Source organism: Aethina tumida, chromosome 6 (genome assembly GCF_024364675.1).
Source record: "Aethina tumida isolate Nest 87 chromosome 6, icAetTumi1.1, whole genome shotgun sequence".
In the NCBI taxonomy this organism is placed as follows: domain Eukaryota; kingdom Metazoa; phylum Arthropoda; class Insecta; order Coleoptera; family Nitidulidae; genus Aethina; species Aethina tumida.
In genome coordinates, this window is record NC_065440.1 from 10,244,830 (window position 1) to 10,266,441 (window position 21,612).

General features: G+C 27.0%; 3 protein-coding genes across 3 annotated transcripts; 2 read left to right on the forward strand and 1 right to left on the reverse strand.

The window, feature by feature from the left end:
- Positions 1-7,354: 7,354 nt before the first annotated feature.
- Positions 7,355-8,597, reverse strand: LOC109608090 (chymotrypsin BI-like; the record flags this gene model as incomplete). Its single annotated transcript, XM_049969105.1, has 3 exons — positions 7,355-8,060; positions 8,139-8,342; positions 8,401-8,597. Coding segments are annotated over 3 exons (741 nt in total), but the record flags the coding sequence as incomplete, so codon positions are not given.
- Positions 8,598-13,696: 5,099 nt separating this feature from the next.
- LOC109608226 (brachyurin-like) lies at positions 13,697-14,973 on the forward strand. The gene is made up of 4 exons (XM_049969264.1): positions 13,697-13,751; positions 13,941-14,161; positions 14,220-14,443; positions 14,503-14,973. Exons 1-4 carry the CDS (start codon positions 13,701-13,703, stop codon positions 14,844-14,846), a joined length of 840 nt encoding a protein of 279 aa, XP_049825221.1. The 5' UTR covers positions 13,697-13,700; the 3' UTR covers positions 14,847-14,973.
- A 465-nt stretch (positions 14,974-15,438) lies between these two features.
- On the forward strand, positions 15,439-16,782 carry LOC126265991 (chymotrypsin BI-like). Its single transcript, XM_049969106.1, has 5 exons — positions 15,439-15,454; positions 15,565-15,739; positions 15,914-16,020; positions 16,076-16,368; positions 16,774-16,782. Exons 1-5 carry the CDS (start codon positions 15,439-15,441, stop codon positions 16,780-16,782), a joined length of 600 nt encoding a protein of 199 aa, XP_049825063.1.
- The last annotated feature ends 4,830 nt before the right edge of the window (positions 16,783-21,612 follow it).

Here is a 21,612-nt window from a genome sequence, read left to right on the forward strand (position 1 = left end):
TTATTACTATTACTATACTATTACTATTATTATTAAGTCGTGAGTTGCAACGGTTGTGCTCTGATTTAAAGTGTGTATAATTAGTGTTTCTAGTGAGAATTAAATTAAAAGTTTCATATCAGTGTATTCTATAGCCTTTTTTAAGTTTGTGACATTATTGTTTAAAGCTTAATAGCTAAATAAACAATTAATTAATCCGTTTTTGTGGTTGACTTTTGAGTGTAAACAAACATTGCAGGAAAAGTGTTTTAATAATAGGAAACCAAACCTATCAGTGTAAAATACCATTAAATAGTCGTAATAGTGCAAAAAGACATAATTTTCGGTAAAATTAATTACTTAAATTAAAAGCGTATATAGGTTATGTACCATAGACAGTAACAACAACAAAATTTCATATACTGGGTGTTCAAATCATTTAATTTAAAATCATATACCGGGTGTTCCAAATAATTTATTTAATTTTATATTTACCAACAACACTTAAATCAGGGACACTTGTGTTAAGTGCCGTCAAGAATTGCCTGACGATGGTAACCATGTAAATTGTAAAGGATGCAGTGGGTCCCTACATTTTGAGTGCCCAACAGTGTCGATGAAGACGTACAACGCCATGAGCAAATCGAAAAAGGATGAATGGAGATGTGACAGCTGCAGAAATGGGTCAAAAATAAGCCTATTGCAAAAATCTGTTGAAAAGTTGGAGAATAAGGTGGACCAGCTACTTAAAAAAACAGGAATCCGTCGACAAATTTGACAAGAAGCTGGATGAAATAATAAAAAGTCAAGAATTCATTTCCAACCAATATGATGAGGCTATGAAAAAATTGATTGAAGTAACGGAGAAATTGACTAATATCGGAAAATTCCAGCAAGAACAAGATAGAATTAATAAAGAAAAGGATAAAAAAATTGAAGAGCTAAAACTTAGATTAAATGCTGTAGAACAAGAACAAAGAAATAGAGAAATTATATTAAGGCAGGTTCCAGAAAATAGAGATGAAAATTTATCTCAAATCATATGTAAAATCTCAAACAAAATTAATCTTGAAATGAATTTAGAAGACATAGAAAGCGCATACCGCATAAAGAGCAGGATCAGCACTGGTAAAGCCAACAATGAAGTCGGCTTTATACAGCCTATAGCTCTTAAATTTAGAAGCAGAACTAAAAGAGATTTATTCTCTTCACTGCTTAAAAAAGCCAACGTTAAAAGCGCTGACATCATAGAGAATGGGTCAAACCAATATATTCGTGGATATGATATGCTGACACCATATTATAGGAATCTTCTATTTGCCACCAAACAACGTGTCATTGAGAAGAAATGGAAATTCTGCTGGTTTGGCCAAAATCAAGTCAAATGCAGGAAAACAGAAGGATCAAGAGTCATTTCTATTCTAAAAGAAAGCGATTTGGAAAAATCTTATAAAAGTGTTATTTTTTACTGTATAGTGTTAACACCTGAGGTTTATTTAATAAAAATGGACCAATTTGTAATAGACAATATTAATGAAATAGAGTGTTTGTGCTTTGACACTTATGATGATTGGAGCAATAATGATTTGACAAAAAGTGATACAAACATTAACATTATCCACATGAATATCCGCTCATTAAGAAAACATTTTGATCAGTTTGTGTGTGCGTTAAGTAAGTGTTTAAATACTGTAGACGTTATTTTACTAAGTGAAATAAACGTATGTGAAAGTGAATTTGTGCAAGTGAATAGTATCTACAAAATTGAGGGATTTAATTTATTTTATAAATGTAGAAACAATAGAAAGGGTGGAGGCTTATTAATATATATCAAAGATATTTTGTCAACAGATATTGTTAAAAGTAATTTTAATACCGCTGAACATTTACTTGTATGTGTGTATAACAATGTTATTAACTTTAATTTATTATTTATATATAGACCTCCTGATAAAAATGCTGAAGACTTTGTAAAGGAGTTAGAGCCGTATATTCAGTCTGAATAATCAAAAAATCTTGTCATCATGGGAGACATGAATATAGACACAACGAGCGATATTTTGGTAAACGCCAAATACTTGAGCATGTTGAATGGATATGGATTTATTCAAAAGATTGAGAAGCCTACTAGGGAAGAGTCTAGAAATAACATCTGGGTAAAAAGCTGTATTGACCATATTTTCGTTCGTATTCAGAAATGCTCAAGTGTGGGAAGTGTGATTAAAACCAAGATTTCTGATCACTATTCAATAGGTTTATCAATTAACCAAGCAAAAACGACTGACATAACTAAAGAAGATCAAGTATACATTAAAAAAGTTAATCAGAATAAACTGAGGGAAATCTTGAGTGAAAAACTAAATCCAGCAAATCTACTATTACTATTGTATGTCATAGTGAATAAAAATTATAACAAGCTGCCAGAAAATATTAGAAACTGTACTAAAACAAATGATATTAAATCAGAACTGCACAAACTTTTGATCGAAGAAAATATAATAATTTAATTTTGATTTTATTAGTATTACATCCTACTTAAATAATATATCTATTTAGCCACTGATAAGTCTTGAGACTTAGTGGCAATTGTATTATAGTATGAATACATTGATAGTTATCTTTTTTTATGTAGTTTTTTAAAATTTGTATGGTTATTAATTACTTACCTGTATCTGGAGTTACTTACCTGTATGTTGATTCAGTCTAGGTAAGAGTTAAGTGAATGAAAATATTTTATTCTTATAAATCTTTTTATTGTTTGCAATTTTATACATGTATTTAGTTTAGGGAAATGTAAGTTTAAGGAAGTGTATCTTAGTTTATTATGCATATTATGTTAATTAACTATATCTTAACATACAGTGTTTTTGCTTACCTTTTTATTATTTTTATTATTTTTGGGAAATTGAAACTAGGTTTGTGTAAAATTAGAACAAATGTTAAACTTTTTGTATTTTGTATATTTCAATGTATGGAATTAATTCTAATTTATGTAATTTATTGGAACAATAAAGCAATTACTATTACTATTACTATTACTATTACTATTACTATTACTATTACTATTACTATTACTATTACTATTACTATTACTATTACTATTACTATTACTATTACTATTACTATTACTATTACTATTACTATTACTATTACTATTACTATTACTATTACTATTACTATTACTATTACTATTACTATTACTATTACTATTACTATTACTATTACTATTACTATTACTATTACTATTACTATTACTATTACTATTACTATTACTATTACTATTACTATTACTATTACTATTACTATTACTATTACTATTACTATTACTATTACTATTACTATTACTATTACTATTACTATTACTATTACTATTACTATTACTATTACTATTACTATTACTATTACTATTACTATTACTATTACTATTACTATTACTATTACTATTACTATTACTATTACTATTACTATTACTATTACTATTACTATTACTATTACTATTACTATTACTATTACTATTACTATTACTATTACTATTACTATTACTATTACTATTACTATTACTATTACTATTACTATTACTATTACTATTACTATTACTATTACTATTACTATTACTATTACTATTACTATTACTATTACTATTACTATTACTATTACTATTACTATTACTATTACTATTACTATTACTATTACTATTACTATTACTATTACTATTACTATTACTATTACTATTACTATTACTATTACTATTACTATTACTATTACTATTACTATTACTATTACTATTACTATTACTATTACTATTACTATTACTATTACTATTACTATTACTATTACTATTACTATTACTATTACTATTACTATTACTATTACTATTACTATTACTATTACTATTACTATTACTATTACTATTACTATTACTATTACTATTACTATTACTATTACTATTACTATTACTATTACTATTACTATTACTATTACTATTACTATTACTATTACTATTACTATTACTATTACTATTACTATTACTATTACTATTACTATTACTATTACTATTACTATTACTAGTACTATTACTATTACTATTACTATTACTATTACTATTACTATTACTATTACTATTACTATTACTATTACTATTACTATTACTATTACTATTACTATTACTATTACTATTACTATTACTATTACTATTACTATTACTATTACTATTACTATTACTATTACTATTACTATTACTATTACTATTACTATTACTATTACTATTACTATTACTATTACTATTACTATTACTATTACTATTACTATTACTATTACTATTACTATTACTATTACTATTACTATTACTATTACTATTACTATTACTATTACTATTACTATTACTATTACTATTACTATTACTATTACTATTACTATTACTATTACTATTACTATTACTATTACTATTACTATTACTATTACTATTACTATTACTATTACTATTACTATTACTATTACTATTACTATTACTATTACTATTACTATTACTATTACTATTACTATTACTATTACTATTACTATTACTATTACTATTACTATTACTATTACTATTACTATTACTATTACTATTACTATTACTATTACTATTACTATTACTATTACTATTACTATTACTATTACTATTACTATTACTATTACTATTACTATTACTATTACTATTACTATTACTATTACTATTACTATTACTATTACTATTACTATTACTATTACTATTACTATTACTATTACTATTACTATTACTATTACTATTACTATTACTATTACTATTACTATTACTATTACTATTACTATTACTATTACTATTACTATTACTATTACTATTACTATTACTATTACTATTACTATTACTATTACTATTACTATTACTATTACTATTACTATTACTATTACTATTACTATTACTATTACTATTACTATTACTATTACTATTACTATTACTATTACTATTACTATTACTATTACTATTACTATTACTATTACTATTACTATTACTATTACTATTACTATTACTATTACTATTACTATTACTATTACTATTACTATTACTATTACTATTACTATTACTATTACTATTACTATTACTATTACTATTACTAACTATTACTATTACTATTAACTATTGCTATTAACTGTTCCTATTACTATTTCCATTACCATTACCATTACCATTACCATTACCATAACCATTACCATTACCATTACCATTACCATTACCATTACCATTACCATTACCATTACCATTACCATTACCATTACCATTACCATTACAATTACCATTGCCATTACTATTACTATTACTGATATTGGGAGCTCATAACATTAGTGAATTTGAGCCCTCACAACAAAGAATCTGGAGTGCTCAAATTATCATAAAATATTCAATAAAATTGGAGTCGTTCACTGTCGACTCCAGTTCGCTTCAATTCTTATGACCAGGTCGTTCTTCTTGCCAATAGAAGAAGCGGAAAATTTAACTGTAACTATTTATTTAATCTTTTTTACTAAATATCTTAATGTGGATTATTTTGATAGATGTTGCTGCTACCTTGTCAGGATGGGGTAGAACAAACATTGAATCAAGGGACATATCGTTTGTTTTAATGAGAGTTAATTTAACTACAATGCCAAATATAATTTGTTACATTAAATGTCTCAAATCTAATGTAATTATTAGAAATAACAATATATGTACATCTGGAAATGGTATAAAAGGGGATTCTGGCAGTGCTTTAATTAGAAAAGGCATTCAAACTGGTATCGCTTCATTTGGAGTAGATCGATGTGAAAAAGGAATGCCCACAGTTTTCACAAGAGTATCCGAATATCTGACTTGGATTGCTCAAAACACGGATGTTTTCTTCTAGCTTAAATGATTACTTTGCATATGTATGTTTGAATTTAATCAAAGATTTTATTCATTCAATCGTTTATGTCTCACATTTACATAATAATATTTTGTGATAATAATTAATATAACAATATACAATACAACTGGTTTCTTATTGCAATCAAAAAATTGGTTAAATTAAATTAAATATGAAAAATTCAATGTATTAAATGATGTCATACATAACATGGATGATTTAAACTAAAAACGAATGTTTTTGTGCAAAATTTAGTGAGAGGTGTATAATAAATTACTTGTAGCCACTTTTGACTAAAGTTCCTGTCAATGATTTCTTAAACATGATATCTGAAATATTCCTCCAGATATAGTTCGTACGGATTTCTCATACAAAATACATTTGACTCAGTAATTCCCTTAAGTTAGTTTTTCTATGTATGAATAAATGTATAAATATAACACCATACTAATTTTAATTAGAGAGTATTAAAACATTTTCTTGCAGATCTTTAGATATCTGACTGTTTTTCTTATAAATGGTTTCATGATTTACATGTCCAAAATGTGGTAAGATTTGTTTCAGCAATGTCAATTTTACTGTTTCCATGTAGATATAGTAGTAGTAAAACGAATTTACTTATTTTTGCCAATTTTATTCAGAAAATTCAGAGAAAAAGAATTATTGCTCTGTCAGAATTTTATCATATGATTTCCATCTAACAGTGCATGTTCAGCTACAGCAGACATGTCTTGATTGTCCCAAGATGCTTTGTACTTGACTCGAATCTAACAAAACAACGAAATGGTCTGAAGGATTATGCTTTATTCAATTTATGAAGAATAGAGCGTATCACGCAGGAATAAATCGTAGTTCTTAAGAAGCAATATCTGAAATATTCCTCCAGATATAATCCGTACGTGCCTTACTGGAAGCTACTTCGTTTGGAACAACAAATTCTATGAACAGACTAAAGGATTAGTAAAGGGCAGTCCAATTAGTACAGTGACCGTCAATTTCTTTATGCAAAAGTTTGAATAAAAAGCGATTAAGACTTTCAACACAAACTTTCTGTTTGGTATACTTACGTGGATGATACTTTGTGATATGGTAACATAGTCAAGAAAAATTAGATCAGTTTCTAAAATACCTAAACTCTCAACCTAACAATATCAAATTCACAATAGAATTGGAGAAGCAGATGATGTCCTAATAAAAGAAGTGGATGAACATTTAGACCATACAATTTAACGAAAACTTACACACACCGATCGGTATCTATGTTACAGCCAATGTAATAAATTCGGATATTATGTGTATTAGACTGTTTCAAAAAAATCGACAATTTTTTTTCTTATTTATATCGAAAACCTTGTTGGAAATTATAAAAAAAAATACTGTGAAAGTTACAGCTCTCAATATTTATATTCGTAAATTTTAATTTCCCGTTTAAATAACTCGGGAATGTTGTCCAGTTTTTAATGGGTTTAATTCATTTAAACATTAAATGATGTGAATACTGACTTTTGTAATAACAGCTAGTGCCAGGAGTACTAAATTTTTCAATGAACATTTCATTTTGAATAGTGTTAAAAGACAAATGGACTCTTATATTTATACTAATATAATGCCATCGTCAAATATTTATGCAGATATAACAGTGCATTGTTATTTTCCCTTATTTATTTTCATTCTTATAATTTCGAAATTCTTAATACATAATAAAACAATGTTTTCCCTAAAATTACTTGCGTTTATTGATGTTACTGCTGCAAACATAAATCGACCAAAATTGTTTGAACGATTAAAATTACTTTTCGATTATATTAAAATAAACAAATGTATAGTAATCATAAAAACTATAAAGAAACATCTGTGTTTTGAGCAATCCAAGTTTCATATTGTGATACTCTTGTAAAAACTGAAGGCATTCCTCTCTCACATTCAGACCCTCCAAATGAAACGATACCAATTTGAACGTCATTACTGATTAAAGCACCACCAGAATCTCCATTGCAGCCCCCTTTTGTACCACGTCCAGATGTACAGGTATTTCTAATGATTGCTTTTAATCTGAGAACTTGGAACTGGCAAATCATATTTCCTATTGTAGTCAAGTTAACTCTCATAAGAACTGGCGATAGGTACCATGAGTCATCTGTTGTTCTGCCCCATCCTGATAAGGTAGCGGCGACGTCTCTAATAAAATAGTCCACATTAGGATTTTACACAAACAAAGGTTATGTGAATAATTACTATTGAAGTTCCCACTTTTACTGTTTGGCAAGAGGAACAACCTTAACATAAGAGTTGAGTACGGCTGGAGTTGACAACTGAACCACTCCAATATCATTCACGGGACCACTTAATGTGTTACGATAATTTGAGTGGGTGGTTATTGAGGCACTCCAGATTAGTTGTTTGGTAGACTCCATTTCTTCAACGTTATGAGCTCCCAATATTACTAGAATTGATTCAGCTCTAAAATCAAGTACCTGTTAATTAACATTCAATACTCGAAGATACTGGGAAGCATTACTCTGACGTGCAGTGACCTGCAGTAAGCACATAATTTTTAGAAATAAGCGAACCACCACAAAAGCCTTGGCTGTCGATAATAAGGGCAGCTTGCCATGGAGAAGAGTGTTTCGGTGCTTCTGTTCCTCCAATGATTCTACTTTGTTGGAATGTTTTAAAATATTCAGTTATATTTTCAGATATTCGCCGTTGATCGAGTTATGACCACTTAACGTCGTCTTGCTACAAATTATTTAATAAATGAGGGTGACATACAAATCCTAATTAAGTGCTCAAATAATTTTTATTTCAGTGAATGTTATTGATTAATTTTTGATTAAATCATACCGTAACTACAAAATTTAATTATAACACCTTTCTAATTGTGGTTAATTTAAGTTCCTTTAAATTTTGAATGATTTAAATACTTACTTTTGAAATAGCAACTAGTGCCACAAGAACTAAACTCAATACACACTTCATTTTGAATATTACTGAAAAACAAATGGGCTTTTTAATTTATACCAGTGTATTGTTATTATCAAATATTTATTTTGATAAAAATGAGCATTGTTATTTTTTGTTGTTTATTTACATATTTCTGAAGCTTTGAGATACGTAATATTTAATAAAATTTAAAAATTCAAGGGTAGAAGTAGAGCTTCTCTTTGACATATCAATCTTTATATCTAAGTACTACTTAAATATCGCATTTACAGAATATAATGGCAGTAAGTAAAATTTATGTTCCTGGATTTCTCATACAAAATACATTTGACTCAGTAATTCCCTTAAGCTAGTTTTTCTATGTATGAATAAATGTAAAAATATAACACATACTAATTTGAATTAGAGAGTATTAAAACATTTTCTTGCATATCTTTAGATATCTGACTGTTTTTCTTATAAATGGTTTCATGATTTACATGTCCAAAATGTGGTAAGATTTGTTTCAGTAATGTCAATTTTACTGTTTCCATGTAGATATAGTGGTAGTGAAACGAATTTATTTATTTTTGCCAATTTTATTCAGAAAGTTCAGAGAAGAAGAATTATTGCTCTGTCAGAATTTTATCATATGATTTCCATCTAACAGTGCATGTTCAGCTACAGCAGACATGTCTTGATTGTCCAAGGATGCTTTGTACTTGACGCGAATCTAACAAAACGACGAAATGGTCTGAAGGATTATGCTTTATTCAATTTTTGAAGAATAGAGCGTGTCACGCAGGAATAAATCGTAGTTCTTACGAAGCAATGTTTGGCTGTAAAGCTAAAATTGGATTAAATAGTCTTCCCAAAGATGCGCTTGTTGGATTTTTAACTGAAGAAGAGCTAGAAGCTATATTACAAGAAGACGTAAACCAGTTGTATGAAGAGAAGGAACCGGAAACGAATATAACCGATACTGAGAATAATGAAAAAGAGAGAATAGAAACAGAAACCACAAATTTAAACACAGCTTCGCAGCATGAAAATCCAGATAGCCTAATGGGAAAACCTGATAAAAAAACCCAAAAACATGAAGATTCTTCGTTATTAAGAAACAGTTATTGCTCTCGATAAAAAAAAAAGGCTTTGGAAAAAGCAGAAACTCAGTTAGACAATCTCTAAAATGTCAAACCAATAAAATTTTAGCTTTATCTTCGGTAAAATATTCCGCTGCTCATACTGGTGATAATGTAGTGGTAAAAATTCCTGATGTAGACCGTGCCAAAGATGATGATAGAAACACAATAGCTATTATAATATCTCAGGAGACAGAGGGAATGTATAAGTTAAGGATTAAGCATGGGATTCTAAATCGACTTTACTCTAGGAATCAGTTCACTGTCTAGAATGAGACATTTATTACACTCGATATAGTTCCTCAAAAAGAAGTTTCCATCCGAGAATGTGCAAAAAAAGAGTCACATCTTGACTGCCAAGGATTTCAACAACTGTACTGCCGAATGTGTTTCTAAAAGATGCAAATGTAAGAAGTTAAACCTCTTGTGTAACTCAAAATGTCACAAAAACCTAACTTGTAAGAATAAATATAGTCAGAATGTAAGAATAGTTCCATTGAAATAAAAATTTATAAACTTCATCTATACTAGTTTTATTACTTTATCCAAGTCTTCCAAGATATTATATAAAATATTTGCTTAATGTGATTAATTCTATGTCATTTATCACTTTGACTAAATTGAGTAGATATTATAGATAACGACTGGATAGTATACATCAGACTGTTACAAAAAAATCGACAATTTTTTTTTCTTTTTTATATCGAAAATCTTGTTGGAAATGGTAAAAAAAAATACTGTGAAAGTTATAGCTCTTAATATTAATATTAAGAGGTGCCGCATCGTAAATTTTAATTTCCTTTTAAATAACACCGGAACGGTGTTCTCTTGAATTTCGAAATTTTTTAACTCTCGTTAAAGATAATATTTCAAAATGATCATAAGAGATTTTTACAGAAACTTTAATGCTCTACAAAAAATGTTTCTTATAGTTTTTTGATATATTCATTTTTTCCAAAGTTATTTAACATTAAAGTTGGTTTGATTTAAATTTTTGATATTTTTCTCATTTTCTGACGCAACCATTAACTTTATGGGAAAATTATATATGACATTTTTTGTAGAGAATTCAATTTCCTGTAATTTATTTCCGAAAAAGTTTTTGATATTTTTCACAGATCATAAGTTATCTCCAAAAAACTAAAAGTTTTATTAAAAAAATGTTATTTTACTGCTTAAAATTAAGCATTTTATTTAAATAAATAGATTTTTAATAAAAAAATTGATTGTTTATTATAATCTAAGTAGTATATATCGATACACTAACAGACTTTTACTACAATTTGACAATTTTTTTCTGTATTCACTTATAACTAGCAATAAAGTGTTTCACGAAAAATGAAGAGCAATTACAATACTTATTGCTAGTTATAAGTGAATACAGAAAAAAATTGCCAAATTGTAGTAAAAGTCTGTTAGAATAACGATATATACTATTATGATTATAATAAACAATCAATTTTTTAGTAAAAATCTATTTATTTAAATAAAATGCTTAATTTTAAATTTATTTTAATAACATTTATTTAATAAAATTTTTAGTTTTCAGTAAGTAACTTATGATCTGTATAAAACATCAAAAACTTCGAAGATAAATTATAGGAAATTGAATTGTCTACAAAAAATGTCATATAAAAGTTTCCCATAAAGTTGATGGTTGCGTCAGAAAATAAGAAAAATGTCAAAATTTTAAATCACCAACTTTAATGTTAAATAACTTTTGAAAAAATGAATATATCAAAAAACTGTAAAAGACATTTTTTTGTAGAGCATTAAATTTTCTATAAAAATCTGTTTTGATCATTTTGAAATATAATCTGTACCGAGAGTTAAAAAATTTCAAAATCCAAGAGAACACCGTTCCCGTGTTATTTAAACGGGAAATTAAAATTTACGATGCGGCACCTCTTAATATTAATATTAAGAGCTGTAACTTTCACAGTATTTTTTTTACCATTTCCAACAAGATTTTCGATATAAAAAAGAAAAAAAAATTGTCGATTTTTTTGTAACAGTCTAATGTATACTATCCAGTCGTTATCTATAATATCTACTCAATTTAGTCAAAGTGATAAATGGCATAGAATTAATCACATTAACCAAATATTTTATATAATATCTTGGAAGACTTGGATAATGTAATAAAACAAGTATAGGTGAAGTTTATAAATTTTTATTTCAATGAAACTATTCTTACATTCTGACTATATTTATTCTTACAAGTTAGGTTTTTGTGACATTTTGAGTTACACAAGAGGTTTAACTGCTTACATTTGCATCTTTTAGAAACACATTCGGCAGTACAGTTGCTGAAATCCTTGGCAGCCAGGGTGTGACTCTTTTTTTGCACATTCTCGGATGGAAACTTCTTTTTGAGGAACTATATCGAGTGTAATAAATGTTTCATTCTAGACAGTGAACTGATTCTTAGAGTAAAGTCGATTTAGAATCCCCTGCTTAAATCTTAACTTATACATTCCCTCTGTCTCCTGAGATATTATAATAGCTATTGTGTTTCTATCATCAGCTTTGGCACGGTCTACATCAGGAATTTTTACCACTACATTATCACCAGTATGAGCTGCGGAATATTTTACCGAAGATAAGGCTAAAATTTTATTGGTTTGACTTTTTAGAGATTGTCTAATTGAGTTTCTGCTTTTTCTAAAGCCTTCTTTTTTTTTATCGAGAGCAATAACTGTTTCTTAATAACGAAGAATCTTCACGTTTTTGGGTTTTTTTATCAGGTTTTCCCATTAGGCTATCTGGATTTTTATGCTGCGAAGCAGTGTTTATATTTGTGGTTTCTGTTTCTATTATTTCTTTTTCATTATTCACAATATCGCTTATATTCGTTTCCGGTTACTTCTCTTCATACAACTGGTTTACGCCTTCATGTAATATAGCTTCTAGCTCTTCTTCAGTTGAAAATCCAACAAGCGCATCTTTGGGAAGACTATTTAATCCAATTTTAGCTTTACAGCCAAACATTGTTTCGTAAGAACTACGATTTATTCCTGCGTGACAAGCTCTATTCTTCAAAAATTGAATAAAGCATAATCCTTCAGACTATTTCGTCGTTTTGTTAGATTCGAGTCAAGTACAAAGCATCCTAGGACAATCAAGACATGTCTGCTGTAGCTGAACATGCACTGTTAGATGGAAATCATTTGATAAAATTCTGACAGAGCAATAATTCTTCTTCTCTGAATTTTCTGAGTAAAATTGGCAAAAATAAGTAAATTCGTTTCACTACTACTATATCTACATGGAAACAGTAAAATTGATATTGCTGAAACTAATCTTACCACATTTTGGACATATAAATCATGAAACCATTTATAATAAAAACAGTCAGATATCTAAAAATATGTAAGAAAATGTTTTAATACTCTCTAATTAAAATTAGTATGTGTTATATTTATACATAGAGAAACTAACTTAAGGGAACTACTGAGTCAAATGTATTTTGTATGAGAAATCCAGGAACATAAATTTTACTTACTGCCATTATATTCTGTAAATGGTGATATTTAAGTAGTATTTAGATATAAAGATTGGTATGTCAAAGAGAAACTCTACTTCTACCCTTGAATTTTTAAATTTTATTAAATATTACGTATTTCAAAGCTTCAGAAATATGTAAATAAACAACAAAAAATAACAATGCTCATTTTTATCTAAATAAATATTTGATAATAACAATACACTGGTATAAATTGAAAACCCCATTTGTTTTTCAGTAATATTCAAAATGAAGTGTGTATTGAGTTTGGTTCTTGTGGCTCTAGTTGCTATTTCAAAAGTAAGTATTTAAATCATTCAAAATTTAAAGAAATTTTAATTAACCACAATTAGAAAGGAGTTATAATTAAATTTTGTAGTTACGATGTGATTTAATCAAAAATTAATCAATAACATTGACTGAAATAAAAATTATTTGAGCACTTAATTAGGATTTGTATGTCACCCTCATTTATTAAATAATTTGTAGCAAGACGACGTTAAGTGGTCACAACTTGATCAAAGGCGAATTTCTGAAAATATAACTGAATATTTTAAAACATTCCAACAAAGTAGAATCATTGGAGGAACAGAAGCACCGAAACACTCTTCTCCATGGCAAGCTGCCCTTATTATCGACAGCAAAAGCTTTTGTGGTGGTTCACTTATTTCTAAAAATTATGTGCTTACTGCAGGTCACTGCACGTCGGAGTAATGTTTCCCAGTATCTTTGTGTATTGAATGTTAGTTAACAGTTATTTGATTTTAGAGCTGAATCAATTCTAGTAATATTGGGAGCTCATAACATTGAAGAAAAGGAGTCTACCAAACAACTAATTTGGAGTGCCTCTATAACCACGCACCCAAATTATCGTAAAGCATTAAGTGGTCCCGTGAATGATATTGGAGTCGTTCAGTTGTCAACTTCAGCCGTACTCAACTCTTATGTTAAGGTTGTTCCTCTTGCCAACAGTAGAAGTGGGAACTTCAACAGTAATTATTCACATAACCTTTGTTTGTGTAAAATTCTAATGTGGACTATTTTATTAAAGACGTTGCCGCTACTTTGTCAGGATGGGGCAGAACAACAGATGACTCATCGAACATATCGCCAGTTCTTATGAGAGTTGACTTGACCACAATGAGAAATATAATGTGCCAGATTCAAGTTTTCAAAATCAAGGCAATCATTAGAAATACTAATATCTGTACATCTGGACGTGGTACAAAAGGGAGCTGCAATGGAGATTCTGGTGGTGCTTTAATTAGCAATGGCGTTCAAATTGGTATCGTTTCATTTGGAGGGTCTAAATGTGAGAGAGGAATGCCTTCAGTTTTTACAAGAGTATCTCAATTTCAAACTTGGATTGCTCAAAACACAGATGTTTCATTATAGTTTTTATGATTACTATACATTTGTTTATTTTAATATAATCGAAAAGTAATTTTAATCGTTCAAACAATATTAATCGATTTATGTTTGCAGCAGTAACATCAATAAATGCAACTAATTTTAAGGAAAATATTGTTTTATTAGGAATTAAGTATTTCGAAATTATAAGAATGTAAATATATTAAGGGAAAATAACAATGCATTGTTATATCTGCATAAATACTTGATGATAACATTATATTAGTATAAATATAAGAGTCCATTTGTTCCTTAACACTATCCAAAATGAAATGTTCTTTGAAAAATGTAGTACTCCTGGCACTAGCTGTTATTACAAAAGTCATTATTCACATCATTTAATGTTTAAATGAATTAAACCTATTAAAAACTGTATCTTAATTGATCACATCTAAGATGTTGTGGATAAATTTTTTACTTATGGCTCAAAAACATTGCAAATGTATCCAATATTGACATATAGATTGGTTGTAATATGAACCGTTTGTTAAATTCGAAAATAAATTTTAAATTTGGACACTAACTTGTTTATTATTACATTTTTGAATAAGAAAAATTTACATAACTCACAATAAATATGTACCTCAAATGCAGTATTAAACCAGAATGTGTTATGAATACCTAAATATCCAATTATTTTCATCCAAGAATTTGTAGCAAGACCATGTTAAGTGATCACAACTTGATCTAAGGCGAATCTCAGAAAATATAACCGAATCGTTTAAAACATTCCAACAAAGTAGAATCACTGGTGGCACAGAAGCACCGAAACACTCTTCTCCGTGGCAAACTGCCTTTGTTATCGACAATCAAGGCTTTTGTGGTGGTTCACTTACTTTTAAAAATTATGTGCTTACTGCTGGTCACTGCACGTCACAGTAATTTTTTCTAATATTTTTGAGAATTGAGTATTGTTAACTAGTACTTAATTTTAGAGTTGAATCAATTCTGGTAACATTGTGAGCTCATAACATTGAAGAAATGGAGTCTACCAAACAACTAATCTGGAATGCCTCAATTACCACGCACCCAAATTATCGTAACACATTAAGTGATCCCGTGAATGATGTTGGAGTCGTTCGATTATCAGCTCTAGCCATAGTCAACTCTTATGTCCAGGTTGTTCCTCTTGCCAACAGTAGAAGTGGGAAATTCAACAGTAATTATTCACATAACCTTTGTATAAAATCCTAATGTGGACTATTTTATTAAAGACGTCTTCGCTACCGTATCAGGATGGGGCAGAACAACAGATGACTCATGGTACCTATCGCCAGTTCTTATGAGAGTTAACTTGACCACAATAGAAAATATGATTTGCCAGATTCAAGTTCTCAGATTAAAAGCAGTCATTAGAAATACCAATATCTGCACAACTGGATGTGGTACAAAAGGGGGCTGCAATGGAGATTCTAGTGGTGCTTTAATTAGTTATGACGTTCATATTGGTATCGTTTCATTTGGAGGGACTGAGTGTCGGAGAGGAACGCCTTCAGTTTTCATAAGAGTATCTCAATATCAAACTTGGATTGCTCAAAAGAGATGTTTCTTTATAGTTTTTATAATTACTACACATATGTTTATTTTAATATAATTGAAAAGTAATTTTAATCGTTCAGACAATTTTGATTGATTTATGTTTGCATTATTAAAATTGGACTTATCACATTTTTTGAATACTGGAGTAATATTGGCAGTTTTCCATATAGATGGGAAGGTATTAGTTTTCAGGGACAAATTGCCTTGTTTTTGGTGAACGAAATTTCAGAAAGACTTCTCTGTATGATTTTAAAAAGGGACGATAAAAATTGGTTATTAATTCTGGAATAGACTGAAACTCTTGATGCCTCCTTGTTTTTGTCTAAGGTTTTATTGTATTACGTTTTTATTCACAAATAATCACGGTATACAGGAGGAATAAACATGTATGGTTAAGTTGATATTTTGGTCAAAATATTAACTTCACCATAGAATCTAAAGAATCTAAAGAATCTAAAGAATCTAAAGAATCTAAAGAATCTAAAGAATCTAAAGAATCTAAAGAATCTAAAGAATCTAAAGAATCTAAAGAATCTAAAGAATCTAAAGAATCTAAAGAATCTAAAGAATCTAAAGAATCTAAAGAATCTAAAGAATCTAAAGAATCTAAAGAATCTAAAGAATCTAAAGAATCTAAAGAATCTAAAGAATCTAAAGAATCTAAAGAATCTAAAGAATCTAAAGAATCTAAAGAATCTAAAGAATCTAAAGAATCTAAAAATCTAAAGAATCTAAAGGATCTAAAGAATCTAAAGGATCTAAAGAATCTAAAGAATCTAAAGAATCTAAAGAATCTAAAGAATCTAAAGAATCTAAAGAATCTAAAGAATCTAAAGAATCTAAAGAATCTAAAGAATCTAAAGAATCTAAAGAATCTAAAGAATCTAAAGAATCTAAAGAATCTAAAGAATCTAAAGAATCTAAAGAATCTAAAGAATCTAAAGAATCTAAAGGATCTAAAGAATCTAAAGAATCTAAAGAATCTAAAGGATCTAAAGAATCTAAAGGATCTAAAGAATCTAAAGGATCTAAAGAATCTAAAGAATCTAAAGAATCTAAAGAATCTAAAGAATCTAAAGAATCTAAAGAATCTAAAGAATCTAAAGAATCTAAAGAATCTAAAGAATCTAAAGAATCTAAAGAATCTAAAGAATCTAAAGAATCTAAAGAATCTAAAGAATCTAAAGAATCTAAAGAATCTAAAGAATCTAAAGAATCTAAAGAATCTAAAGAATCTAAAGAATCTAAAGAATCTAAAGAATCTAAAGAATCTAAAGAATCTAAAGAATCTAAAGAATCTAAAGAATCTAAAGAATCTAAAGAATCTAAAGAATCTAAAGAATCTAAAGAATCTAAAGAATCTAAAGAATCTAAAGAATCTAAAGAATCTAAAGAATCTAAAGAATCTAAAGAATCTAAAGAATCTAAAGAATCTAAAGAATCTAAAGAATCTAAAGAATCTAAAGAATCTAAAGAATCTAAAGAATCTAAAGAATCTAAAGAATCTAAAGAATCTAAAGAATCTAAAGAATCTAAAGAATCTAAAGAATCTAAAGAATCTAAAGAATCTAAAGAATCTAAAGAATCTAAAGAATCTAAAGAATCTAAAGAATCTAAAGAATCTAAAGAATCTAAAGAATCTAAAGAATCTAAAGAATCTAAAGAATCTAAAGAATCTAAAGAATCTAAAGAATCTAAAGAATCTAAAGAATCTAAAGAATCTAAAGAATCTAAAGAATCTAAAGAATCTAAAGAATCTAAAGAATCTAAAGAATCTAAAGAATCTAAAGAATCTAAAGAATCTAAAGAATCTAAAGAATCTAAAGAATCTAAAGAATCTAAAGAATCTAAAGAATCCAAAGAATCTAAAGAATCTAAAGATTCCAAAGAATCTAAAGAATCTAAAGAATCTAAAGAATCTAAAGAATCTAAAGAAGCTAAAGAAGCTAAAGAACCTAAAGAATCTAAAGAATCTAAAGAATCTAAAGAATCTAAAGAATCTAAAGAATCTAAAGAATCTAAAGAATCTAAAGAATCTAAAGAATCTAAAGAATCTAAAGAATCTAAAGAATCTAAAGAAACTAAAGAATCTAAAGAATCTAAAGAATCTAAAGAATCTAAAGAATCTAAAGAATCTAAAGAATCTAAAGAATCTAAAGAATCTAAAGAATCTAAAGAATCTAAAGAATCTAAAGAATCTAAAGAATCTAAAGAATCTAAAGAATCTAAAGAATCTAAAGAATCTAAAGAATCTAAAGAATCTAAAGAATCTAAAGAATCTAAAGAATCTAAAGAATCTAAAGAATCTAAAGAATCTAAAGAATCTAAAGAATCTAAAGAATCTAAAGAATCTAAAGAAACTAAAGAATCTAAAGAATCTAAAGAATCTAAAGAATCTAAAGAATCTAAAGAATCTAAAGAATCTAAAGAATCTAAAGAATCTAAAGAATCTAAAGAATCTAAAGAATCTAAAGAATCTAAAGAATCTAAAGAATCTAAAGAATCTAAAGAATCTAAAGAATCTAAAGAATCTAAAGAATCTAAAGAATCTAAAGAATCTAAAGAATCTAAAGAATCTAAAGAATCTAAAGAATCTAAAGAATCTAAAGAATCTAAAGAATCTAAAGAATCTAAAGAATCTAAAGAATCTAAAGAATCTAAAGAATCTAAAGAATCTAAAGAATCTAAAGAATCTAAAGAATCTAAAGAATCTAAAGAATCTAAAGAATCTAAAGAATCTAAAGAATCTAAAGAATCTAAAGAATCTAAAGAATCTAAAGAATCTAAAGAATCTAAAGAATCTAAAGAATCTAAAGAATCTAAAGAATCTAAAAATCTAAAGAATCTAAAGGATCTAAAGAATCTAAAGAATCTAAAGAATCTAAAGAATCTAAAGAATCTAAAAATCTAAAGAATCTAAAGGATCTAAAGAATCTAAAGGATCTAAAGAATCTAAAGAATCTAAAGAATCTAAAGAATCTAAAGAATCTAAAGAATCTAAAGAATCTAAAGAATCTAAAGAATCTAAAGAATCTAAAGAATCTAAAGAATCTAAAGAATCTAAAGAATCTAAAGAATCTAAAGAATCTAAAGAATCTAAAGAATCTAAAGAATCTAAAGAATCTAAAGAATCTAAAGAATCTAAAGAATCTAAAGAATCTAAAGAATCTAAAGAATCTAAAGAATCTAAAGAATCTAAAGAATCTAAAGAATCTAAAGAATCTAAAGAATCTAAAAATCTAAAGAATCTAAAGGATCTAAAGAATCTAAAGGATCTAAAGAATCTAAAGAATCTAAAGAATCTAAAGAATCTAAAGAATCTAAAGAATCTAAAGAATCTAAAGAATCTAAAGAATCTAAAGAATCTAAAGAATCTAAAGAATCTAAAGAATCTAAAGAATCTAAAGAATCTAAAGAATCTAAAGAATCTAAAGAATCTAAAGAATCTAAAGAATCTAAAGAATCTAAAGAATCTAAAGAATCTAAAGGATCTAAAGAATCTAAAGAATCTAAAGAATCTAAAGGATCTAAAGAATCTAAAGGATCTAAAGAATCTAAAGGATCTAAAGAATCTAAAGAATCTAAAGAATCTAAAGAATCTAAAGAATCTAAAGAATCTAAAGAATCTAAAGAATCTAAAGAATCTAAAGAATCTAAAGAATCTAAAGAATCTAAAGAATCTAAAGAATCTAAAGAATCTAAAGAATCTAAAGAATCTAAAGAATCTAAAGAATCTAAAGAATCTAAAGAATCTAAAGAATCTAAAGAATCTAAAGAATCTAAAGAATCTAAAGAATCTAAAGAATCTAAAGAATCTAAAGAATCTAAAGAATCTAAAGAATCTAAAGAATCTAAAGAATCTAAAGAATCTAAAGAATCTAAAGAATCTAAAGAATCTAAAGAATCTAAAGAATCTAAAGAATCTAAAGAATCTAAAGAATCTAAAGAATCTAAAGAATCTAAAGAATCTAAAGAATCTAAAGAATCTAAAGAATCTAAAGAATCTAAAGAATCTAAAGAATCTAAAGAATCTAAAGAATCTAAAGAATCTAAAGAATCTAAAGAATCTAAAGAATCTAAAGAATCTAAAGAATCTAAAGAATCTAAAGAATCTAAAGAATCTAAAGAATCTAAAGAATCTAAAGAATCTAAAGAATCTAAAGAATCTAAAGAATCTAAAGAATCTAAAGAATCTAAAGAATCTAAAGAATCTAAAGAATCTAAAGAATCTAAAGAATCTAAAGAATCTAAAGAATCTAAAGAATCTAAAGAATCTAAAGAATCTAAAGAATCTAAAGAATCTAAAGAATCTAAAGAATCTAAAGAATCTAAAGAATCTAAAGAATCTAAAGAATCTAAAGAATCTAAAGAATCTAAAGAATCCAAAGAATCTAAAGAATCTAAAGATTCCAAAGAATCTAAAGAATCTAAAGAATCTAAAGAATCTAAAGAATCTAAAGAATCTAAAGAAGCTAAAGAAGCTAAAGAACCTAAAGAATCTAAAGAATCTAAAGAATCTAAAGAATCTAAAGAATCTAAAGAATCTAAAGAATCTAAAGAATCTAAAGAATCTAAAGAATCTAAAGAATCTAAAGAATCTAAAGAATCTAAAGAAACTAAAGAATCTAAAGAATCTAAAGAATCTAAAGAATCTAAAGAATCTAAAGAATCTAAAGAATCTAAAGAATCTAAAGAATCTAAAGAATCTAAAGAATCTAAAGAATCTAAAGAATCTAAAGAATCTAAAGAATCTAAAGAATCTAAAGAATCTAAAGAATCTAAAGAATCTAAAGAATCTAAAGAATCTAAAGAATCTAAAGAATCTAAAGAATCTAAAGAATCTAAAGAATCTAAAGAATCTAAAGAATCTAAAGAATCTAAAGAATCTAAAGAAACTAAAGAATCTAAAGAATCTAAAGAATCTAAAGAATCTAAAGAATCTAAAGAATCTAAAGAATCTAAAGAATCTAAAGAATCTAAAGAATCTAAAGAATCTAAAGAATCTAAAGAATCTAAAGAATCTAAAGAATCTAAAGAATCTAAAGAATCTAAAGAATCTAAAGAATCTAAAGAATCTAAAGAATCTAAAGAATCTAAAGAATCTAAAGAATCTAAAGAATCTAAAGAATCTAAAGAATCTAAAGAATCTAAAGAATCTAACTGTAAATGTAACTTATTAATTAATTTTTAAATTTAAATTTGAGGGTCTGTA